The sequence below is a fragment of the Podarcis bocagei genome, assembly GCF_964188305.1.
Source record: "Podarcis bocagei genome assembly, chromosome: 4".
Classification (NCBI taxonomy): domain Eukaryota; kingdom Metazoa; phylum Chordata; class Lepidosauria; order Squamata; family Lacertidae; genus Podarcis; species Podarcis bocagei.
Window position 1 is genome coordinate 72,423,964 of NC_138128.1, and position 25,547 is coordinate 72,449,510.

A 25,547-nucleotide genomic window follows, 5' to 3' on the forward strand; every position below is an offset into this window, starting at 1 on the left:
TGCTGTGGGGAGGAAAGGGTGAAGAACAGGCCGTTAATTAAAAATGGGATACTGGCTCACACTATCGTAGCCACAAGCTTCCAGTTCAAATATTGTCTTTGTCACAAGCTCTCTAGATACAAAGGGTGTCCAAGTTCCTGTGAGAGTTGGAATGTTATTAAGCTATTTATGAATAGGATTAGGAAGAAACAGGTCTCAGCTTCGTACTTCGGTGCTGGAGTGTGTGTGTGGTGTGTGTCCTGCGTTTTGCAGCTTAACCTGACTTAGTTTCCAAGAGTTTTAATGAAATCGAATCTTTATTGAGTCACAGCTTAGCCTTGGAACCTAGAAGGTATCACTCAGGATGTATCTCTCTGTGTTTTCCCAGTAATGAAAGAAGGCCCATATATCTGGGATTAGTTTGGGGAGGGGGGAAGTCTGTAGTGGAATCCAGCCACTGCAGTAGGCGGTGCAAAAATATCCTGCATATTCCTCGGAGGATATGGCAACTTCCTCAAACTAGTCCTGTACTCCACTAATGCTTAGAAGCCAACAAAACCCATCTATAAATGTCAAGATAAGCATAACTGGTGGAAGTATAAATGGATGGCTTTCAGACTTACTGCTTTCAGCACCAGCTCATCTGCTAAGGATGCTTGGCACATCTGCCACAGAACTCCAGCACTGCAGAGTGGCTTTTTTGGGAGATGCACATTCACTCATTTCTGAAGGGCGCAGGCCAGGCCTGTCTGATCTTTCTTTCCTGAACCGAGTGTGCAACATTCTCTATCACAATTGCATACCTACCGTAGGGGAAGATCAGTGGTGGTGGACAAGCTTGTCAGTCATTGCTTACCTTTCTGTTGAGGAGGTAATGGTAAACTTCCATGGAGGTCCAGGGTTTCCCTGAAAACACTGCCGTTCTAAAAGGATTGTGTACGTTTGTGTCAAATCCAAATTTCCTCTTCCTGGATATCTTTGTATTCCTTCCTCCTCACTCCAGAAAAAGCAGTCTTTTGATCTTTCCGTGTATCTCTTCTTCACCTTCTGATTTTGCACAGTTGCCTGTGGATTATGGGTACAACTGCCAGCACAGCTCAGCAGACGACGACGGCAACATTTGAGAATATCCACGGCAGCAGCGGAACGATGGAAGACCGCCATTCCCTCAGCATCCACTCCTTCCAGACAGTCGGACTCCACAACAACAAGGCCAAGTCGATTATTACCAATAAGGTGGCACCTGTAGTCATCACGTGAGTTGCCCCCCAACCAGTGATGTTCCTGAAATTCCTTGAACCTCTGTGCTGGTAGCTTAGAGCAGTGTTTTTCAACCACTGTTCCGCGGCACACTAGTGTGCCGCGAGATGTTGCCTGGAGGGAGGCGGGCGAGTCGGGCGGCGAGAGGCGGTGCGGCGGTGGCGAGGAGAAGCCGCCCAGCTCGGGGCTCTCGCCGTCTGCCTGCCTGGCTGCCTGCGAGCTCGGCGGGCAGCGCCTCCGTCCGCAGTGCCCGCCTCACGGCTCTCATTCCCTGCCCCTGCCAAAGCTCACCCAGCCAAGCCGCGCTCTCCTTCCTGCCTCGCTTTGCTGCCTCCTCCCCCCCCCACCCCCAAAGCTTGGAGGTTCCCCAGCAAGGGGGAGGGAAAAAAATTGAAACTTACACGTTCGTGCGTCCCTTCCGGCGTGACGCTGCGCGCTGACGTCACAGGGCTGTAATGGTGTTGTGCCTCGAGATTTTTTTCATCAAACAAGTGTGCCTTTGCCCAAAAAAGGTTGGGAAACACTGGCTTAGAGAACCGTTGTCTTAGAATTGCAGATCATGGAATCATAGAGTGGGAAGGGACCTACCCTGAGGATCATCTAAGTCCAGCTCCCTGCAATATGCAGCTGTCCTATACAGGGATCGAACCTGCAACCTTGGCATTACCAGCACCATGCTCTTCTGAAATGCATGTGGCTGCTTCCCCCTGTCTTCCTGCGTCAAAGGAATGCAGACCAGACTGTTGGCAGAAGAGGCATCGCTCAGTGGTAGAGCATCTGCTTTCAGGCAGAGGGTGCCAGGTTCAATTCCCAGCGTCCCAGAACCTTGGAGAGCTGCTGCCAACCAGTGTGGACAATTCTGAGCTATCTGAACTCTGTATAAGGCAGCCTCCTCTGTAATTCTGCCTGTGCAGTTTGGTAGAAGAGGCAGTTTGCACAGACTTCTAACATCTTAACACCTCTTTTCATCTCTTCTCAGTGGTCCAAACTAACTAGGGGTGGAAAGAAAGTAGACTGGGATCTACTGCCAGATCTTTGGGTGATTTGCAGTATTTGTTACACTGCTAAAAAAAGAAAAGCACATATTTAAAGCCCTATTTAATTCAGAAAACCCCGCTATGAATTTCTTCCATGTGCTTCTTACAGCTACAATTGCAAAGAAGAGTTTCAGATTCATGATGACTTATTGAAGGCCAGCTATACTGTGGGGCGGATTACAGAGTCTACTCCGGAGCATTACCTTGTACAGGTGAGCGCCGTAGACTTGGCTTGGGACATCCAGCATGCAGGGATGGAGGCATAAGGATGTAAGAAGAGCTCCTCCCCCCTCCCCCCTCCCCCCTACTGTGACCAGCCAGATGCTGCTGGAGAAAGCGGAGCATGAAGCTAGTTGCCCCCTCCTGCTGTTGTCCCATCTGGCAAATGGCCTCTGAGTAGGAGGTTCCCTCCAGCCAATACAGCAAACAGCCGTATCTTCCATGAATCTGTGTCAATCCCCTTTTAAAGTCATTTAAGCTAGTGGTCGTTACTGCATCTTGTGGCAGCAAATTCTGTGACCGATTTATGTGTTGTATGAAAAAGTTGGTTGGAGATGGTTCCACCAGTGTGAGCATTTTGGCTTCTTGGTTGGAATGATCTCACCTTTCCTTCCCCTGGACACTGTTTTGGAGGTTCCCCTGACCTTCCCAAAGTCAAGTTTGTGGGGTTTGGGTGCCCAGTAGGGGCAAAAGGGCTCATTGCACTAGCAGAAAACCTTGCACTGTCTTCTGCTAGCAGGACTTATCAGCTGAATCTGGCTCATAGCATCCTGCTTTCTTTTCCATGTTGAAATATGCATTATACTTTTTCTACTTTCTTTTTCCCTTCCCTATTACAGGGGAAATACTTTATGGTCCGTGACGTATACAGCAAGCTAGATGTCCTCAACACTGCCAGCAGCTGCGGTGCTCCAAACTTTCGGCAGGCAAAAGGGGGATATTCTGTGTTTGGGATGGGCCAGCCCAGCTTAAACGGATTCAAGCAGGTCCTGCAGAAACTGCAGAGCGACGGCCACAAGGTCTGTGTGGGCATGGAAGTCAAGCTAATGCACAACTCAGAATGCAAATGGGAGCAACAGTTCACTACTCCCACAACCCTCCACACGTTCTTTCAACGCATAAGAGGGATTCATGTGAAGCCCCTGCTGACCATTTTACTTTTAAAAATCCTATTTGCTTTTCGCTTTGATGTTGTATCGATTTGAGGTTGTTGTTTTTAACAACCATGGGGTGTATACATGTTAATGAAACAAAGAATAAATAAATCATTGGGCACCGGCCCGGTGACCCCCCAAATTTTTGTAAACTTTTAATTATTGTTATTTTTTTATGCATATAAAACAGGGAGTGCAATTATAACAACCTACAAAAATTACAAGGCGAACAAACTATGAAATAGTAGGATGAGCAGTTGCACTGGAGTCAAAATAACAAAGTCCAAGTAAATCCTGTCAGTTTTATCAGATTAAGGGCACAGGCGCTACTGAAATTCGTTGCCCATCCGTTTCTACATTTGAGATGTTAGCAAAGCATTTTGTGTCTGCCTTTGCGTGCTTCTGATTATGTCGTAAGTTCCTATCTGCTTTCAGCTATGATGTGCCGTTAGCCTCATGCTTCCGTGTCCCTATAACTATACGAATATGTGTGTGGTGTTCTTATACTCCCACTCCCCCATGTGTGCATGTGTTTGATGAATCCAAATATAGCTATTGAGTGGGAACAGAACAAAAAGATTCCACTTTAATATGTACATGAAGACCGTGATGTAGCGACAATCTTTTATTCTTCTCGGAACAGCACCTGGGAGCTTTGCCTCGAGCTGTTGTGCATGTAGCACATAGTCCGTATAGTTAGTCAGGGTCACTAGAGCCAAGAAGAAAATGCTAGAGGTTTAAAAGAAAAGAGGTGACCCATAGGAAAGTGGCAATGCATCAAATGGGCTCTTACCTGATATCAGCTTGCAGCTTAGCTTACCGACACGGTTTAGCCAACACTTTCCTCTCTGTTGCAGCAGGAGTGCATCGTATTCTGTGTGCGCGAGGAACCTGTGCTTTTTCTGCACGTGGACAATGACTTCATGCCCTACACTCCCAGGGGAAAGGAGAACCTGCACGAAAACCTGCACAGCCTGCACAGGGGTGTCAAAGTCGAAAACCTGGAGCTCTCTATTCGGAAAGAGGTGATTTTTTTTTAAGTGTCCAAGGAGGTTGCACGGTTCGGTGGGACCTGCTAGAGATCGGATAGTCCGTTCATTCCTTGTCCCAGTGCCTTGCCACTTAATTCCACTACAGCAGACATAGGAAGCTGTTCCATGTACCTGTTCCTGGAACTGGAAGTGGGGAGAGTGTCTGTGGTGCTCAGATCTTGCTCTGAGGGCTTCCAACAGGCATCTGGCTAGCAACTGCGAGAACAGGATGCTGGGCTAGTTGGGCCTTATCTTCTTAAAGTCATACCACTGATCTATCTAGCTCAGGACTGGCAGCACTGGAGTCCCCTTGCACGTAACGTGTGACCTTTATTCCAGATCTTCTGGCTTATTTTGGGGGTGTTTTTTAAAAATATAGCTAGATGGTAGGTATGCACTTAAATTATTGAGCTGGTCATGTAGTTTATTGATGGGAAGTCAGTATGTGTGTGTATACATTCGCTGATAATTCTGTGTTGTAGAACTGGGAAGCCATATTATAGACAACTTCATATTCTGCTGAGAGGACAAATGGGTATATTAATTAGCATGGCATTCTGTGAGCTCCTTTGTCATAGTGTAGTCCAGTGTTGTTTCAGTAGCATCTGCCTTACTGGATAGGACTGGACTAGGGATAGGAAGTGGTTCCCAGGTTGCCATGGTGACCTATCCGTGGCCAAAATCGGCCCTCCAGCTGTTTTGGCACTACAACTGCCATCATCCCTAGCTAACAGGACCAGTGGTCAGGGATGATGGGAATTGTAGTCCCAAAACAGCTGGAGGGCCAAGTTTGGCCATCACTGCCAAAGGTTTCAGCGGGATACACAGATATCTGCCATGGTGCCTCTCGGTTCAGTGGCACAGGTGTGTGTGTGTGTAGGGAAGTTGTGAAGGCGTGTTTTATAAAGCAAGGCTCTTCTCAGGTTGGTTTATTGGATTTATCTGTTGAAGATACACGACTTCGCCCAGCTGAAGGAGAACACGTATTACGTCTACAACGATATTGAGCATTTCAAAGATGAGCCCCATTCAGTGAGAATCCGCTATGAAGAAGACATCCACGTGACAGAAGAAGTGTATAAGAGGCCTGTCTTCCTGCTGCCATCTTACAGGTAACTTTTCCATGAGAGAAGAAGATAGTCCCTGCTTGATTATATCATTTGTGTTAACTTGGCTATCTCTTCTTTACAAATGTTCTTTGTCCATCTTCATCTTCCTTTTCCGCAGTGTGTGTGTGTGTGTGTGTGTGTGTGTGTGTGTGTTCAGTGGTACCTCGGGTTACATACGCTCCAGCTTACAGACTCTGCTAACCCAGAAATAGTACCTCAGGTTAACAACTTTGCTTCAGGATGAGAACAGAAATCGTGCAGTGGTGGCGCAGCAGCAGCAGGAGGTCCCATTAGCTAAAGTGGTGCTTCAGGTTAAGAACAGTTTCAGGTTAAGAACGGACCTCCGGAACGAATTAAGTACTTAACCCGAGGTACCACTGTATTACTAAGGGTTCTGTCCCACCCCCCACCCCCGTAAGGTAATAGAACTGTAAAAACATATTGTACTTTCCTCAAGGACAAACATTTTACCTGTAAATAGATTAGATTAGCAGTAGTGTCCCCCTTGGTATTCCTCTGCTTTCAGAAGTGGTGGCAGCCTGGAAGAGGCCTTTTCTGTGGCAGCCCCCCGCCCTAAGTTATGGAACACCCCACAGAGGTGTGTCTGGTATTAGATACAGCCTGGCCTTTGACACTTGAGATGTGTGTTCTCGGGGTTATCCATCATATTCCTGGGACTGTAATTTGTTTTAACTGTTTTTAATTCTAAATTTCAAATTGTTGTCAGGACCGGTAATAATAACAATAATACAGTGGAACCTTGGTTCTCGAACTTAATCCATTCCGGGAGTCCGTTTGACTCCCGAAACCATTCAAAAACCAAGGCGCGGCTTCCGATTGGCTGCAGGAGCTTCCTGCACTCAAGCGGAAGCCGCACCAGACATTTGGCTTCTGAAAAACGTTCGCAGACTGGAACACTTACTTTCGGGTTTTCAGCGTTTGGGAGCCGATTTGTTGGACAACTAAGCCGTTTGAGAACCTAGGTACCACTGTAATAATAATGGTAGCGGTGTTTAAAGAATAAAAGTATTTTTGTTGAGAGGGGAAGCCTTGCACACAGCCTGTAAGTTCAGAAAGCAAGCAGGCTGTTACACTGCTGAGGTACACAACAATGGCAAGAACCAAACACGGTCCTACTACAGAGGCTTATAACTGAACAACTGACAAAAGAAAGAGTTGGGGGACAAGTGGAGTGAATATAGCAGGTTGCCACAGGCATCGTATGTGGGTTCCTCCTTCTTTCCATGCTGGCACATTGAATTAACCTAACTTCTGGGTGCGTGGAATTGACAACGCAGTATTTTATTTTATTTTTAAATCGCCTACAGTTTTGATCCTGGCTGCTTTTGTCTCTCTGCTCCCAGTAACACCCCCTTCGTGGGCCTTCTTTCTTGGCAGGTACCATCGGCTGCCTTTGCCTATGGATGGAGCCCCCTTGGAAGCGCAACTTGATGCTTTCATCAGTTTCCTCAGGGTAAGGGCTGCCAAAGAATGTTAAGGTCTACAAGCTACCTTGAGTTGTAGCATCCTCTGTTTTAAACAGGCGGCAACATGCAAAGCTGTTGTTGTTCAAGGTAGCGCAAGCTGGATGCCATTGGTTGGTGAAAGATTTATCTTTCCTTCCTTTTGCCTGCTGCTGCCATGCACATACAGCTAAAAGCGGTGGCTATTTTTTGGCACTCTGGAGCTTGTAGCTGAATACATGCATTTTTATTGGCAAACCTATATTCGCTTTGGGAGCTCGTCTGGAGTTTCGCGACCATGTTTGGATGCCTGATGTGAAAAACCCAAATGTCTACCCACACAGGTTTGATTTTTTTTTAAAAAAGGTGTGTGACCCAGCCAGAAGTTTAAAACACTTTTCAAAAAGTATCATTGATTTCATTTGAAATCAGTGGGGCTTGAAACTGCAAGCATAAGATTGTTTTAGAAATGAGATATTGTTCCGTTGATAACAAGAAATAGAAATGTGTTTTTCAATATTTCTGCCTCCCAAGGAATTTTCAACCATGTTCAATATATGAAACTAATTTGAGAAAGGTTTTTTTGGGGGGGGAGGGGATAAGAAGATCTTCCTGGCTTTTGGGGACAGTAAGCCATTTTGGAATGTGTTTCTCTTTTTTGTTGTTCATTTTTATATCCTATACTCCATAAAAGAGCACTCAAGGCAGCTCATTTTAAAAACAAACTAATGGTACATCATAAAAAAATAAATCAAACAGTAGTAAAAGAAACAGCAGCAGCATGTAAAAATCAATCACTTTTTGTCTTCTTGCCAACTCTTCTGTTTATTTATTAAGGCACCCGGTCAACTGTATCCTCTATACTACTCCAGTGTAAGTTTGGAGTTGAGGCATTCTGGTTTTCCAGATTCACTTTAGAGACTGATTAGGTGACTGAAATTGAACGTTTTATGTAAGCCCCAAATAAGTTTGTGGGCTGGACTTTGTCTTAAATCAGTGGTTTCTTTCCCCCCAAAGGTTGCAATCTAACCTGAGGTATCAATTGCAAGTCCTGTGTGCTTGGTGGGATACAGAACCCTATGTCCTTCCAGATGGCATGGGACTGCAATTCCCATCAGCCCCAGGGAGCACAACCAAAGGTCAGGGATGCTGGGAATTGGAGTCCCAGCAGCATTTGGAGGGCTACAGGTTCAGCATCCCTGGATTAAACCATATGTGACATGAGCAACATAACTATCCCCCCCCCCGATAGCAGAACAAACGAGATGGCGGTCTAGTTTGGGAGAAATGCCGCTATCCTCTTTCTGCCATGTACTTTTCCTTCTCTCCCTCCTGTGCTTCAGCAATACAAGCCTGTTATTTCCCAGATTATAAGAGAGACCTCTCCTCTGGCCCCATCAGCTGTCAATCTGAGGGAATGGCAGCCCAAGAAATGTCCTTGCACTGTATTTTTGTCCTGCAGGAAAGTCCCAATGTGCTCCTTCTCCAAGACCCCAGCAGGCCTCCTCCCGCCCTGCTCTTCAGCTGCCAAACAGGAGTCGGAAGGACCAACCTAGCCATGGTTTTGGGCACTCTGGTGCTTTATCACCGCAAGGGTGGTCTGCAGAAACAAGAGTAAGTATGCCTTTTCATCCTGAGCTAGCATAATGGAAGTGAAGCTGAGAGGGAGGAGTGTTGGTTTGACTGGCATTGGAGATTCTGGCTTCCCTTACACCCAAATGTTGGGGCTGTACTCCATTTGGAACTATATAGTTTCAAGGGGACAGAAGACTCTCTTATGTTTCACCTCCATACACCACTCTCCCTTGCGGATCAGTCTTTGTACCCTGGTCCACAGTGTCTCACTTTCCATTGCTGCTGTAACTCGGATTGGTGGGAGCAAGTATGACAGTGCAAATAGTTGTGTCTCAAGTAACTAAGCCACACCATAAACTACAGGGGAAGCATTTGTGGGAACCCTAGATGTTCTAGGGCAGCCTTTCTCAATCTTAGGTCCCCAGCTGCTGTTGGACTACAACTTCCATCATCCCTAGCTAGCAGGACCAATGGTCAGGGATGATGGGAGTTGTAGCCCAACAACAGCTGGGGACCCAAGGTTGAGAAAGGCTGCTCTAGGGTTATTATCCTGGGAAAACAAAGCATGCACTGCTTACCTTCCCACATTGCAGGGGGTTGGACTAGAGGACCGTTTGGGTCCCTTCCAACTCTGCAATTCTATGATTCTGTGATTCTATTATCTAAATCTTTGATTCAGTGATTTTAGATGTTGCATGTAGATGACCAAAATGCAGAACAGGAAAATAGGATTATGAAACAATTGGCTTGGGAGACATTATTGACTCCTGTAGTAGTATATAAGTGGCCAGCTCTTGATATTTCATTGAGTGTGGATGTAATAAACACCATGGCTTGTGTGTGTCTATATGAGGGTGTTGGTATATGAAGCAGGGGATTACATCTGATGGATATTTTTGAATGGGTGGAATTGTGCTCTCAAGTTGGCATAGCTGTGTGTGTGTGTGTGTGTGTGTGTGAGAGAGAGAGAGAGAGAGAGAGAGAGAGAGAGAGAGAGTTCACTTCACATTAAAGAAATAATATTTTGGCCTTTTCCAATTACAGCCTTCCACAGTCCACTAAGTCTTTGCCAAGGGATCGATTTCGAATTATTCAGACCTTTATTGACATAGTACCGAAAGGCCAGCAGATAGTTGAGGAGGTAAGCAAATTTGCATTGATTTGCAGATGGAGCCTTGGCAATAAAGTCCCCTGCTGCCCTTGCCCTTCTCTTGACTCCCTTTCTCTCTCTCTCCCCCCCCCCCATTTCTGCTGTCTGAAGTCCTTGGCCGCGGCAGCTACTGATGTAGAACCAAGCACGCTGTATCTCTTCAAAGCTAAGATGGTGCTGTAGGGGATGCAAAATGATGCATGTCCAAAAAGTGTGTCAGCATCATGAAAAGTTTGGGGCGCGCACACTGGTTGCAGTGCTCCCTTTAGCATTCTTTGCATAATGGTTAATGTCAGAGGTTGATGATGGACTGACTTTCTTTTAATTAGGTTGTACCTACCAGCACCTTTTTGGGGGGGTTCTGTACAAATGCATGGAATAATAAAACAAATTTAATAAAACCTGGATTAAGAGAACAGCACAGTCAAAACCAAAGCTGTTTATTCTCCCCAGTTGTTCTCAACCCCCCATTGAAGAAAGGGAATGCATCGACACTGGAAACCTTTTGATTACCTGTGAACTTGATAAGTTTGAAGGTTGTCCAGAAAGTGGCCGCAATTTTGAACTGTGCCATTAAACTGGGGAGTTCCTTTCCAGGCGATAAGACCAATGGGAGGCAAATGTAGCATGCAAGAGATTGAAGGGGACAGAATCCTCTCTCTTGCATAGATTGATATTTGCCTTTTGGCTTTCTCAGGTGGATTCCGCCATTTCCTTGTGTTCGGAAATGCATGACATGAAGGAAGCCATCTACGAGAATAAGAAGAAGCTGGAAGGGATTGGAGAAGATTATCGGATTCAGGTATCGGTTGGGCGGAGCCTCCTCCTTAAATTTTTAAGGAGCATTTAATTTAATGATTGAATTAGTTTACTACTTAAAATCTTGACCTAAGCTTATGGCATTATTAAGTTTCCTAAAGTGGCGTCCACAGCTGGGTTTGACCCATGTTATGATTATGCCTTTCTAAGGGACATTGGGACATTTAATGTACGTCTACCTCAGCTCACAACTGATGCTTCCTTGGAAGAAAGGCTGCCTTTTAAAATTTGACTTAGGCTCCGTCTGTGTTATACATTAAAGCCATCTCATACCACTTTAAACAGTCATGGCTCCCTCAAAAGAATCCTGGGAACTGTAGTTTGTTAAAAGTGCCAAGAGTTGTTAGGAAACCCCTATTCCTCTCACAGCACTACAGTTCCCAGAGTTTCCTGGGAAGAGGGATTGGTTGTTAAACCACTCTGGGGATTGTATCTCTGTGAGGGGACTAGGGGTCTCCTAGGGATGCGGATGGCACTGTGGTCTAAACCACTGAGCCTCTTGGGCTTGCTGATCAGAAGGTTGGCAGTTTGAATCCGCACGGCAGTGTTGAGCTCCTATTGCTCTGTCCCAGCTCCTGCCAACCTAGCAGTTTGAAAGCATGCCAGTGCAAATAAATAGGTACCACTGTGGTGGGAAGGTAAATGGCATTTCTGTTTTCTGTCACGGTGTCCCGTTGCGCCCTGAAGTGGTTTAGTCATGCTGGGCACATGACCCAGAAAGCTGTCTGTGCACAAACGCCGGCTCCCTCGGCCTGAAAGCAAGATGAGCGCCGTAACCCCATAGTCACCTTTGACTGGACTTCGGAGTCCAAGGGTCCTTTACCTTTACTTTTTTTTAGGGGTCTCCTAACAACTTTCAGGAGCTTTGGGGTATTGGCTTAGTTGTGTTGCTGCAACTCATCCTAGCTAGGAACTTACATTGGTATACATACACATGTGACTTTGCCTCTGCAGAATATCTTAGCATCTTGCTTCCGTAGAATCATTAAAAATAAATATTATTCTTAGCATTTTATGTAGTGCATTAAAAATCTTCCAAGGACTTCCAAGGGCCATAGAGTAGCATTCAGTAGCCCCATTCAGCATAACATGTGTTATAGAAATTGTACTTGCTCATTAGTTCTCCCAAGCTTCATTAGACATTTTCTCCTTTTGCATACCAGTTTATTGTCGGTATTATGTGTTGCCTCTTATTGGACCCACTGTTGTTAATTAGTGTGTACGGTTCTCAATAGTTCCGAGACTCGGCTCCATCTGTCCTTGCTGCTTCTTAGATTTTTTTGTTTGGCTTTTTGAGAAAATGCGCTCTCCGTTCCTGACATGCAGCTTTTTCCTAAAAGTTGACAAGAAATGTGAACAAGGAAAGATGAGCACAGGGGACACACTGCTTTAATTTTCCTTTTGGGTGCCTCTCTCCCCTGCCCTCCCTGCCCCCCCCCCCCCCCGCGTGCCTAAAAGACATAAACAGGATAGACTATAAAATTCTTCAGGTGTAAATTATGGCTATAAACAAGGACGGTTTGTACTGAAAGCCAGAAAGGTTTCCAGTTTTTTCAAGAGAACACTTGCCATTGAAGATAAAAGCGCTTGCTATTATTTGTTTTTTATCATCACATTTGTAAAGGGGGATCCAGACTTCGGGTGGTGGCAGGGCTCACACCAGAAGGGATTTATCTTCTGCGCCACCTCCTGCTTGGCTGAAGGAGACTTAACTGCACTTGCAAGGAAACTGTCTTACACCGCTAGGGCAATGTGTGTGTGGTGGCAGGGCTGAACTCTCATAAAAGCTCTTTCCCTCCCATACCTGAGGGTCTTTTTCTCTTGCCAGCTGTTCAATGCCTTTGTCTCTTTTCCTTCTTTTCCTTCTTTAGCAAGGGCTGTGTCTAACAGGCATGGAAGGTGCAAGGCAGGACTGGTGAGGATGTGGCCTGGGGGGTGGCGAAGGGGCTTGGCTGGGGAAGGGGTGTGGAATGAGGAGAATCTTGAGGGCCGGATACAAGTGTCTGGAGGGCCACATTTGGCTCCCGCCCTGAGGTTCCTCATTCCTGCCTTAATCCAGCTCTGTTAGCTGCAGTTAGTCTCCTGTGAAAAAAGCGCTATATGCAAGGCTGTGTAAGCAACTCTTGATTTTTAATTTGTGCAAGGAAGATGTGGCAGCTGCACCTCGGAAAAGAAGATTGAAGTAACAGCACTTCAATTTTTAATGTTTCATCAATGTTTACTGTGCTTATTAATGTTTTAATTTGTTGGAAGCTGCCTAGAGTGGCTGGAGGCATATAAATAACATCATCTTCTTCCTCTTCCTCTTCCTCGTCTTCTTCCTGCAGCGTTCCAAAGCCCCAACTCCTTTGACATTTGCCTTTATAGGAAGGTGCATTACTAGGCACGATACAATTAATTAGTTAGCATATAAATGAATTTTTAGAACATTATTCAGTTAAATACAAAGTTCATTCTGTTGGTGCATACTGAAAAACTGTTGTTTAGTACTTTAATCAAGGGGTTGAGAACCCCCTTTTTTATAGCCTGAAAGTCTTAATTCCCTTCTAGTCATCGTTCTGGGGGCCACACTCACACAGCCCCCTCTGTCCTCCATCCAACTGAATCACCTGACATCCTGTCACCTGACATAATGCTTCAAAGCATTACGGGAGTTCACGGATGCATTCTTGCCCACCAGAAACACGCAAAGGAGGGGCACGGTGGGGAAAGGGGATGTGGTCTGGTGGGAATCCCAAGGAGCAGGCAGAGAGGCCACGTTCACCCCTCAGGCCTGAGGTTCTCCATCACTGCTCTAATCCATCCTCTGCAGACTGCTTGTGACTGGTAGGCAGGACTACGCACCTGTCAGGGATGTGGCATCCTATGGTGTCAGGTGATACCACTTTAAAGGAAGAATCAGGAGTGTGATTTAAGCACGTCCTTTGAATTCTTTGAAAAGGTGGCAGAGGAGCAAGCTGGCTGGTGTGCCAAGCACTGACCCACTGCTTGAGGCAGCTACCTTACTGTGCCTCTTGATAGGGCCCGGCTCTGAAACTCAGGTTTGAAGATCACTGGGTGACCTTGGGCCAGATGCTGTCTCATCACAACCTTATCTACCTCATAAGGGAAAAAAGGATGGGGAAGAACCACTCCATTTTGCGAATGGAGCTCTGGAGCAGCCATTTTGCGAATGCAGCCCTGGATTTCCTGTCAGGGTGAATTTCAGTTTGGCCTTTGCAGGATGCGGCTGGCGTATGTTTCCAGCGGCTCTGAGAAATAAGCCTTTGGACCCCGCTCTACATTTCAAACACAGGGACTGTTTATTTGAAGTTCAAACACAGCAACAGCTCTTCTTAAAACAATGGAAAATTTTCCTAGGGTTATGTTCTCATTGGACAAAATGCATCATGGAGGAAGAGCGATGTGTGTCTCTGTAAATCTATGTTTATACTGTATACCATGCCTTTCCAGCTTGTAAATCTCTTGATTCCATCTCAAAAGCCGCTAATGGCTGCCTGCTATAGAGTGGCTAAATATCCCTCTCTTCACCTCCCCTCATCCCCAATCTGGAACTGCAAAAATGGGAGAGGTTTACGGGTACCTGGCAAGCCACAGCGGGTGGACAGGCTACATTTGTCTTGATAAATCACATATAAATCTGATATCTGCACCTTTCAGTCTTCTTTCACTGAGAAAAGGCTCGTATATAAGTTTACGCTAACAAAAAACATGGTATCGCTCACTCGACAAATGAATGTTAGAGGGCACCCATAAAGTGTGTCACAATTTTAAACTCTTGCCTCACCTTCACCCCACAGATAATTAAGAAGACTTCTCTCTTCCACTTTAACACATAGCTGCATATTTTCCATGCAGGAGAATGTTCAGTTCAGTCCTAAGCATGTTCCTTAATCTTTTTGATAAATGACTTGTGGCCGGATTTCTCTTAAGGGGGATAACAAGTAAATATTAACGAAAGACAATTATGTAATGCCGCAGATTTCCAGTGGACCGCTTGCCAAATTCTTTCTCTCCCCCCGCCACACCTCCCCAAAACAGAATGTAGTCCCTTTATAAATAGAGTCAAATGTTAAAGTTCTACATTTTCCATATGGAGAGCCAGTATGTTTTAGTTTTGTAGTTGGACAGGGGAAATCAGTCAAATCCTCACTCAACTATGGAACTCCCTGGGAGATATTTCAAAGTGTTGAAAACCAGATATCGCCTAGCCCTACTCTGCAGCTGAGGGCCTCCTGGAGATACCCTCTTATTAGGATGTTCATTCTGCACCGTCGGGCTTTTAGTGCGGTAGCACCTACGCTTTGGAATCCCTGCCCCATGAATTTTAACACAGCTTCTGTCTTCTTGGTGCCTACCAAATACAATCCAACTTCAACAAAACTTTTAAGCTGAGATCTGTCCCAGTCTGTGTCTGTTTTGGAATTGCTTTTAATATGTTTTTATTGTTTTATCTCTTGGTGTTTGCTGCCCAGGGCTCCTTTGGGAGGAAGGGTGAGATGCAAATTTAATAGCAACTACAACTACAACAATGGCAAGTGCCTCTTATTAATATTACTATTTGTGTGTTTGCATTGTAGGGGAACAGCACCAAAGAGTATTTCCTTCAGAGGACGTTGCAGAGCCTTGAGCGCTACTTCTACTTGATAGCTTTCAACTATTACCTTCATGAACAGGTGAGTATTCTTCCCTGTGCTCCTAAATGATGCTGTGCATTTTTCCACCCTTGCCAGGTGTACCCAGTGATGGGGTGCAGACATCTTACATATGTCAGGGAAAGTGGAACTAGATGCTGCAATGCCAAGGGGGTAGGAACCGGACACCAAGCCTCTTTCTTCAGAGCCAAAAAAAGGCTCTCAGAGCAGCTTACAAAAGCCAGTTCCAATATGGTCCCTTGCCCCCTAAGACTTGCCGTCTAAACACAGGAGGAAAATGAAATGGGAGGGAAGAGGGGAAAGCAAGCTTGAAAATGAAACAAAAATATCCTTAAAAGCTGCAAGAGGCAAAAAACAAAACAAAAAAGCTTTTAAATCAGGCCAAAACTTCTCTTAAAAAGCCCCATTTTCACTTTACAGCAAAAAGCACTGAGGCAGACAGGGTCTCTGTTGGGAAGGGTGTTCCACAGCCTAGGCACCACAGCTGTGGGGTAGCGGAAGCCTGGGCAGACCCACATGGAAAGTGGGGGTCCTTGCGAAATGCTGAATCCACATTGTTTAGTTCCACCCTTATAAACATTTTACTTGCACACAATGGAAACTGAACGTGAACCCCAGAGAGACTGAAGTGAATGTTGAACCCAACCAGTCATCGAAGGTTTCTCTGCTGGCAAGCTCTTGGGCAGGCATAGGCAAACTCGGCCCTCCAGATGTTTTGGGACTACAACTCCCATCATCCCTAGCTAACAGGACCAGTGGTCAGGGATGATGGGAGCTGTAGTCCCAAAACATCTGGAGGGCTGAGTTTGCCTATGCCTGCTCTTGGGAGTTTGTGGTCAGATCAAATTGTAAAGGGAAATGGCTTGTGTTAGATAAACTTTTATTGCGCTAGCCAAAGGCCATGGCATCCAGTTGGCTGTTGTCAGTGTCACTGTCATTCCCACTGCTCTTTACCGTTCACTCAGTGGCCACTATGATGAAAACATTACGAGCCCTGTAATAAAAGAAACCTTCAGCTCAGTCAAATCAAGCAAAAACCCCCTTGATAATTTGTGATGTTGGTGTACAGCAAGTGTTTCCCAAACCTGGGTCTCCAGCTGTTTTTGGACTACAAATCCCATCATCCCTAGTTAGCAACACCAGCGGTCAGGTTGAGAAACACTGGTTTACAGGAAAGGAAAGGGAAAAAAGGACAACCTTATATCCTGTGCTGCGACAGCAGATTTGGCCACCATGCCTTGTGTCTTCCATTCCCAACAAAACGTTTACATAATTCTCTCTGCTGCTAAGATTATGGCCTCAACTAGCAGCACCTTCAGCCAATGTGTGTTATTCCATAAGGAGAAGATAGCGTTTTTTTGTGCCAACAGGATGCCATGTTTTCTAATGATTACTTGTGATGTGTGTAGTATGTTGATTTGCTTCTGACAGTGTCCCTGTCTGTCTTGTCTCCCTTCCTGGACTGGAAGTACCCCCTTGCTTTTGCCCTAGATTTCAGCCGATGGATGTGCAGGCACTCTGAACTATACAGGCTTCAGGCCAGCATGAACCTGTCAGAGCTTGTGGTCACAGGGGAGCAGATAACTAAGGGGGCACGGGTGCTGGTGAGTCAACTATTTTGAGTTATTGTTGTTGTTGTTATTATTATTATTAAATATATTTACTCTGATCAGCCTGCCTACACTGCCTGACTCCTGAACACCCTTCTTCGGAGCCATCTTGGACAGCAGCTCTGCATTTTATTACATTTCTGTAAGAATTATTATTATTATTATTATTTATTACTATCACAACTACATTTATATCCCACTTTTCCTCCGAGGAGCTCAAGGTGTCGTACACAGTTCTCCTCCCCATTTTAGCCTCACAACAACCCTGTAAGGTAGGGTAGGCTGAGGCTGAGTGGGGATTCGAACCCTGGTTTCCCAGGTCCAACACTCTAACCACTGTGCTACACTGGCGCCCACTTGCGGATGTAATTGATCTCCTTGTTAAAGGGTTGGACTATATCCTATCCCCTTTCTCCTCCACCCCTACATGCTCAGCCTTCTTCTGAGGACGCAGTCAGGTTTTATGAAACGTAGCAGCACGTTCTTCCAGGGATTCTGTTAAAGTGAGTGTGCCCAGACATGCCTGAGCACCAGCGGACGTTGGGTGGCATTCAGTGCTAGCCCTACTCAGAGTAGCCCCATTACATTGGTAGACGTGGCTAAGTTAGGTTCGTTAATTTCAGTGGTGGGATATAGTTGAATGCCACCCATTGGGCAGATTACCCTCTGTACCTGCGTATGCCTTGGGTGATTTCAGATCTGCATCGCATTCATGTGATTTGGGGACTATTGTTGCTCTTTCTGTAGGCCACCCTTCCCCAACCTGGTGCCCACCCCCAGATGCTGTTGGGCTGCGGTGCTTCTCATCCCTGACCACCGGTCACATTGGCTGCGGCTGACGGTCTTCATCTGGAAAGGCACCACATTAGGTTTTTAGTTTAAGTGGGATTTGGAAGGAGGTTGTTGGTGTAAGAGCTGCTGTCCTTCCCGGTATGATCTTGCCGAGGCAGGAAGTGCTTGAGGAAGTGTCTCTGGGAACCGCATGAGCAAAATGAATGTCCAGCTTTTCCTAGTTGGTTGCCGCAGCCTTCAGAGTTCTTCTGCTTCTGCCACAGGTGGTGGATGAAAGGTTTTCTCCAGATGTGCTCAGCACGGTCAAGGAGATGAGTGTGGCCAACTTCCGGAGAGTCCCCAAGATGCCTGTGTATGGGATGGCACAGCCGAACGCCAAGGTAATCGAACAATGCTGTGTAGTTTCTGGGAAGAGAGACTGAGATAGGGCCAGAGAGCTCTCGGATTAAAAACAGGCATTATTATTATTATTATTATTATTATTATTATTATTATTATTATCATTATTAAAATCAAAACAGGAATTTGACCCTTAAAAGAATAAAATAAAAAGACAGTGGAGTTTCCAGATTTCCCACACCTGTGAAACCCAGTGAAGTTGTGGAAACAAAAAGAAGCTGACTGAGAGCCCTTGAGAAACAGTCACACAACTAACCAGTTGTAGGGTTGTTGCTTTTTAAATCTTTATAAATGCAGGCATGATTGTAGTTACTCATTCTCTGATTGATTGATTGATTGATTGATTGATTGATTGATTGATTGCTTTTCAGGTTTATACATTTCACTAATTTTGCAATCATTTTAACATTTCAGAACTTGACTTCCTTCCCCTTCTTTCTGCATTACCTTAAACTTATTTTTAATATCTTGTGCATATACAAATTAACTTAATTTGCTCATTTATTCATCTTACTTTAAATGTATACTCTTATAAAACTGGAGGTCATTACAACAACCCTGCCAATGTTCTTATCTGCTTACAATTTATCTGTAAATATTCAATAAACCACTTCCATTCTTTTATAAAGAGTTTGTTATCTTGCTTTCTTATTCTTCCAGTAAGTTTCACCGTTTCTGCATATTCCATAAGTTTTTGTATCCATTCTTCCTTTGCTGGGACTTCTGCTTCTTTTTATTTTTCTTGCAGCTGTAGTAGCATGAATACGTTTCTATACAGTTTTGGTAGTTCTGTCCCTATAATTCCCAAAAGAAAAGCTTCTGGTGTTTTTTTTTATTTTTACAAACATTATTTTAAACATCCTTTTCAATTCATTATATATCATTTCCCAGTACAGTGGTACCTCGGGTTAAATACTTAATTCGTTCCGGAGGTCCGTACTTAACCTGAAACTGTTCTTAACCTTTAGCACCACTTTAGCTAATGGGGCCTCCTCCTGCTGCCGTGCCGCCAGAGCACGATTTCTGTTCTCATCGTGAAGCAAAGTTCTTAACCTGAAGCACTATTTCTGGGTTAGCGGAGTCTGTAACCTGAAGCGTATGTAACCCGAGGTACCACAGTAAGTGTTAACCTTACTACAAGACCACTATTACTCATTTTCTTCAGGCTATCGGGAATGTCTTGAGCTACCTGACAGATGCGAAGAGGAAGTATTCCCACATCTTGTGGGTCAATCTTCGCGAAGATGTGGTCCTAGAAGGGAACGAGCAAACCTACACCGTCCGGGAGGTTGGCAACCTGGAGCAGCAGATTACAGTGCCTGCAACGTCACCTGAACAGCTGGAGGTGAGAGCTCAGGCACTTTTAACTTCTCTTTTTTCCTTCGCCAGGCAAGTATTGGGAAACTTTTGGCTTGATCTGGGACAGTTAGCATTTCACAACAGGCAGCCACTCTGCAGGAATTGGGGAAAAAAGATAGTGTTCCTCTAGGCTGGCTTCTAAGGATGCTATGCAGTTAAAAAGTATCCAACAAGGAGATTCTTACTATCTGTTTACACTGGAAGGCACGTTGCATCTTTCACTGTGGCTGTTGTTTTATTGGTGTGACAGGCTAACTGTTGCGCCCCCACCCCAAGCCCTGGTTTTTAAACTGTTGTGATGCAGGAGTGAACAAGGGGGACTCATCCATGGTGACATTTTGATGCATCCAAGTAAATAATGTGTGCTCATCAGAAAGGACATTTTTCAGCCTGTTGTCTTTTCCAGATTTAACCTTTGCGTCTCCATATGGAGCTGATCGATCCTCTTTCTTAGAAATAATAGATGCCAGCCTTGCTTGTTCTCCCCTTGCATTATTTATCAGACAAACTAAGTTTGAAAGTATTATTGGCTCACACCATTAATTTTTTAAATTCCACTTTGGAGCACCTTGAAGCCTTAAATTGATCAGCTTTCTTTCTTTTTTAATTGATTTTTATTGTTTCTCAAAGATTTAAACAAATTTACTAAGCATACAATATATTTCTTTTTGACTTCCCACCCTGGTGTTTTTGTTCTTATCCTTAGTTGCTGCATTATGCTTATTATCAACTCCCCCCTAACTCCATCTTATATTTTCCCCACCACCACTCATATCTCAAATCCTGCTCACGATTTAATATCGCTATAAAACTTCAACAGTATAAAAAGACCTCCAGTTTTCCATAAACAGTTTATCATTTGGGTCTCTCAGTTTTGCAGTCAGTTTTGCCATTTCAGCATAATCTATTACTTTTATAAGCCATTCTTCTTGGGTTGAAATCTCTTTCTTTTTTCCATTTCTGCGCATATAGAATTCTGGTTGCGGTTGTTGCATACATAAAAATATTAGTCAGATTCTTCAGAGCCTCCATCCCAATTACCCCTAGCAATAAGGCTTTGGGGTTTTTTTTGGGGGGGGAGCACCAATTTAAACAACTTTAAAAATTCATTATTATTAATGGCACCTGCTTTCATAGACCTCATTTTGTCAGATGCATGCAGTTACGAAAAGTAGGCACACAAGGATTGTGGGGAGGGGAATCGTAAGTAAGTGAGGCCAGAGGGAAACGAAAAGTGATAATTACAGAGTTAACTGTGGTAATTCCTCATGAGCCTTTTTGTTTGTTGGTTTGGCCTCATTGCTTCCCTCCTTCAGAAACTCGAATCTGTTGTGAAGAATGACCTGCTGAAATCCCAGAAATGGCTCGAGGTCTATCTGGAACAGGAGAAGCAGATGAAAATGTTAAAGACATGCCTGACCGTGCAGGAAGTCTTCAACCAGCACAAAAGCACCTGCCAGGGGTTGGTGTATAAACGGGTTCCAATCCCAGACTTCTGTGCTCCTAAGGAAAAGGTAAGCACCACACAGGGACCCCATATCTACCCCCCACCATTTTCCACATGGAGAATTTTGAGATGGCTGATACTTAAGCAACCCTTTTCTCCGCTTGCTAGTCTTCTACTGAATACAGTGGTACCTCGGGTTAAGTACTTAGTTCGTTCCGGAGGTCCGTTCTTAACCTGAAACTATTATTAACCTGAGGTACCACTTTAGCTAAGGGGCCTCCCGCTACTGCCGCACCCCCGGAGCACGATTTCTGTTCTCATCCTGAAGCAAAGTTCTTAACCCAAGGCACTATTTCTGGGTTAGCGGAGTCTGTAACCTGAAGCGTATGTAACCTGAGGTACCACTGTAGTCCAGCCTTTTGTGGGTGCCTTTCTTTTTGGAGTGGGTGGATGGGGTGCAGGGAAGTGAAGCCTCTTGTGGGGGGAAAATTGCACAGCTGCACATAATGTTTTATCCTAAAACCATTTGTTCAGCTAGACAAAAACCAGGAGCCATTATTTTTTCCCACCCCCTTTTGCCCCATCCACTCGATTTTGCAATAGGGATGCCTCCATGGATTTTGTCTAGTCTTCGTGTTTTTAAGTAAACAGACCTGATTTGTGCTTCATGAAATGCAGTTGTCCTGTGGTTTTTTTGCACTTCTCCAAATTATGTGACACAGTTCACATGACTCAGCTAAAGTCTGAGGCTGCTCAGTCCCTGGATGGGAGCGAGCCCATCCCCCACAATAAACCCTGTGTACGCTTCCTTAAAAGAGGCATTGGAATATGCATTAAAAAAGGTAAAGGGACCCCTGACCATCAGGTCCAGTCGTGGTGGACTCTGGGGTTGGGGTGCTCATCTCGCTTTATTGGCCGAGGGAGCCGGCGTACAGCTTCCAGGTCATGTGGCTAGCATGACTAAGCCGCTTCTGGCGAACCAGAGCAGCGCACGGAAACGCCATTTACCTTCCTGCCAGAGTGGTACCTATTTATCTACTTGCACTTTCGAACTGTTAGTTAGGTGCTATTTAAAATCCCTTTGCAGCAACTTAGTGTGATTAAAATCTGGTCTGTTTGTAGTGGATTTGCCTCATCAGGGCATTGCTGCCACCTAAAGGCCTTATGAGGGACAGAACATACAGTTGGCACATGCCGTGAGTACAGTACTGAGCACGTGTTAAAATCACACACACACGCACACACACCTGAGAAAGACTAGGCTGCTGACAAATGCCCTTTGTGTGCCACCTTTAGGACTTTGACCAGCTGCTGGAAGCCATGAAGGGTGCTCTGGCTGAAGACTCCCGCACAGCCTTTGTGTTCAATTGCCACAGTGGCAGAGGAAGAACCACCACAGCCATGGTCATTGCTGTCCTCACCCTCTGGCATTTCAACGTATGTATTAATTTGGAGACCTGTGTCCCACTTTGTGAGGGGTCTGGGATTCTGCAGGGAGGGGTACCTGATATTATGGGCAAAATCCTTCCTGAAATGTGTGCAGCGCCAAGGGTTTAAATCTTCTTGGTGTTAAAAGTCTCTTGGCTTCTGCAGAACAATTTTAAGGACTAGTCTTAAGTTTCAACTTTTTTAACATATACAATCAAGACACAATAATATATTTTCTCTTATTTTTGTTGACTTCCCACCCCGTTTTTCATGGAGTTGTTATTTCTCTCCTTCCGCTGCACCCTATTTTCTAACTATTAAATCAAAACTACAATATTATAATCTAATTACACCTGTTGCTCACAGCTCAAATCCTGTTCGTGAGTTCATCGTACTATAATATTTCTTTAAGTAGTCCGAAAAAGGCATCTATTCTTCCATAAAACACTCATCATTAGATTCTCTTAATTTTGCTGTTAATTTCCCCCAGTTTTTCATAGTCCATTATCTTGCTTATCCATTCTTCTTTCGTGGGAACTTCTTGCTTCCACTTCTGTGCATAAAGAATCCTAGCTGCTGCTGTTACATACATAAACCACTTTAATATTTTTTGATTGAGATTTTAAGGAATTTTCTTAACCTAGACAAGATACATAAATAGAAATAATGGATAAAGGATACATTTTTAAAAGAATGATACCTTTTCTAAAACACAGAAAGTGAAAAGTACCAGAATTCTACAATGTTCACAGTTCCTTGTGTCTTACATGGCATATTACTAACTTCATAAGCAGCCATATATTGCAGTTAGTAATTCTGTGATACTGTTGTTTATCTCCTGTGTTGTTCAATAATCAAACCTAAGACTCCTCTTCTTGGTGCTTCAGGGAATCCCCGAGATGGTTGAAGATGAAATTGTGAGCGTGCCTGATGCCAAGTACACCAAAGGAGAGTTTGAGGTGCGTATCTTCCACTTTTAAAATTAGGTGACAGAATATTCTTAAGGTAATATTTCTGAAAGGGCAGCCTTAACCACCACAAATAAATAAATTAGTACTATCACCACAAACACATCTGAGTGCACAGGTGATCTTCCATCTTACTTGGTTGCTGCTGACACCAGTTTCTTCCACATCTCTCCCGCTGCCTCTGCAGTAACTGAATTTTGGGGACCCCTCCCCCCATGTTTTCAAGAAGGGTTCCCCAAATGTGGTGAACCTCAAAAGGACACACCAGGACAAAGATGTTTAGCCCTGCCATATCCTTTTGAGTATTGCCAGGAACCTGGCAATGTGAAGCATCTTCAACCCATGTGTCCTTTTGATGATCGCCAGAGCACCTTCCCAGAAGGCGCGCAGGCGATCTTTGCCAGGGACGTGCAGGGTAAAGCATCTTCGCCTGCACATCCTTTTCAAAAAAGTAAGGTGGCTGGCAGTAGATGGGTATGGGATGGTGGGCCAAGTTGGCCTGGCTGGATTGGGTGGGGGGCGTCACGCGTGACATTATGCATGTGCGCACCCCCCCCCCAATATTGGGTGCAACTCGGCACTGATGCCTTAGTTTGCAGCTCAGAAAAGAAAGGGACAAAAACAAAATATTGAGGAACAGAATCTTTTGTCAGTGCTGATGTGAATCTGGCATGATCCACATCTTCCATGCTGTTGGGTGGGTTTGTACCACCATACCCAGCAGGTCAGTAAGATATTTTTGCAGGCTGGTAACTTTTGTGGGCTTATTTGCAAGGCTGCTTTAAAGGGATCTAAAGAGTCGGAACTAAGTGTGACGTGTTGATTCCTGTGAACATTCTTGAGACTGGCATTTGCACTTGTCAGAAGGTACTTTTGTGTCCCTTATGTGATGTTTTTGCAAAACTAGTAGGTAACGGAATGCCAGAAACGGGGGGCAAACTATTTCCCTCTTTACTTCCCCCAGAAGAAAATTTCAGTGGCTTAACATTTGCTCTTTGTGAAAGAGAACATTCCAGGTTTCATGTTAAGCTGGGCTCTTGCTTTTGTCTGCCAGGTGGTCATGAAGGTGGTTCAGATGTTGCCGGAGGGACACCGAATGAAGAAGGAGGTAGATATGGCACTGGATACCGTGAGTGAGACGATGACACCCATGCACTATCACTTGAGGGAAATCATCATATGCACCTACAGACAGGTAAGCCTAGCAAACTCGTACCACGCCTTTGGTGGCTCCCTCTGTTCTTTGCCGTTTCACTCTGCTGTTAGGACAGACATAGATCTGTTTATACTTGGTGATTAGTTTCAATGGGCGAGGCTGGATGTGCAAATGAGATGGCGGGAGGAGTTCAACAGGGAGAGGACAGAGACATCAAGAAGCAAAGGGTGTTTGCTGTCTGTTCAGATTAGATAGAGATCAACTGCTGATCTCAGGAGCTGAGTGCACAAGTCAATGGAGAACGGGCTGCAGTTTTGTTTGGAAATGGTTTGCCTGCAGTTTCAGAGAGCTCGTCTTTGACTGATCCACATGTTGTTATAGCTGGGGCAGGGAGGGTCTGGCCGCCTGCTGCAGAACCTTCTGCCAAGCTTGTGTTCAGGGACTGTAAGAAATTCCACACCTAGACAATCAAAATTATGTGGCCTTTATCAGTTATAAGCATTAAGCAAGCTTACATAATTTCTCATATTTAGCTTAGTATATTCTCCAAGTGATGCTTTGCTTTGCCTCTCTTGGCTTTTGTAGTCATGGGAAAGGGGGCAAGGAACTCTCTTATCTACCCAGAAGCTATCCTTCCTTGTAAGATACACGCCCTGATTTGCACTGTCTATAAAAAGGACATCAAAGCCTGCCAGTTTCTACCAGAGCTGCTGGTTGGTTACAGCAATCCTGTGCACCAGCGCTAGTGCTCACCATTATACTGCTATCAAACACCCACCCACCCACAGACATTTGCACGTCCTCTGCAACAATATATCTGGAAAGGCACTTCTTGCGTACAAGTTTTTGTGAGGCTTTCTTTGCATGATATTTCATGGATTGCAAAGGAGCTTCTTTAAAAACAAAACAAAAACATGCTATCACATACGTAACTGAATCGTGATTCTGTGCTAATGTATAAAGATCACTGATTCCAGCACCACTGCCTCCCTGGAGTCATTGAGGCCTAAGGCACTCTGACACCAGTTACAGAATGCTGAACAATGTGGGTCACTGTCTGCAAACATGACACCAGTCCCATGACAGCCTAACCTTCATGGAAGCTGTTTGCAATTGTTGATATACTGAGCAACAGTAGTATATATTAGCCGAATAA

The 25,547-nt window shown here is 44.8% G+C and overlaps 1 protein-coding gene across 3 annotated transcripts in view; it reads left to right on the forward strand.

Annotated features, from left to right (window-relative positions):
- PALD1 (phosphatase domain containing paladin 1) overlaps window positions 1-25,547 on the forward strand; it is a 106,349-nt gene that overhangs the window by 47,710 nt on the left and 33,092 nt on the right. For all 3 annotated transcript variants that reach the window (XM_081189592.1, XM_081189593.1, XM_081189591.1), the window contains exons 2-18: window positions 1,041-1,235; window positions 2,386-2,488; window positions 3,116-3,295; window positions 4,291-4,455; window positions 5,413-5,573; window positions 6,969-7,044; window positions 8,496-8,647; window positions 9,653-9,749; window positions 10,456-10,560; window positions 15,158-15,253; window positions 16,702-16,836; window positions 17,898-18,014; window positions 19,199-19,378; window positions 20,709-20,906; window positions 22,136-22,276; window positions 23,155-23,226; window positions 24,290-24,430. In XM_081189592.1, coding sequence (XP_081045718.1) covers window positions 1,054-1,235; window positions 2,386-2,488; window positions 3,116-3,295; window positions 4,291-4,455; window positions 5,413-5,573; window positions 6,969-7,044; window positions 8,496-8,647; window positions 9,653-9,749; window positions 10,456-10,560; window positions 15,158-15,253; window positions 16,702-16,836; window positions 17,898-18,014; window positions 19,199-19,378; window positions 20,709-20,906; window positions 22,136-22,276; window positions 23,155-23,226; window positions 24,290-24,430 — 2,301 coding nt within the window. In that variant the 5' untranslated portion in view covers window positions 1,041-1,053. The remainder of the gene's footprint in view (window positions 1-1,040; window positions 1,236-2,385; window positions 2,489-3,115; window positions 3,296-4,290; window positions 4,456-5,412; window positions 5,574-6,968; window positions 7,045-8,495; window positions 8,648-9,652; window positions 9,750-10,455; window positions 10,561-15,157; window positions 15,254-16,701; window positions 16,837-17,897; window positions 18,015-19,198; window positions 19,379-20,708; window positions 20,907-22,135; window positions 22,277-23,154; window positions 23,227-24,289; window positions 24,431-25,547) is intronic.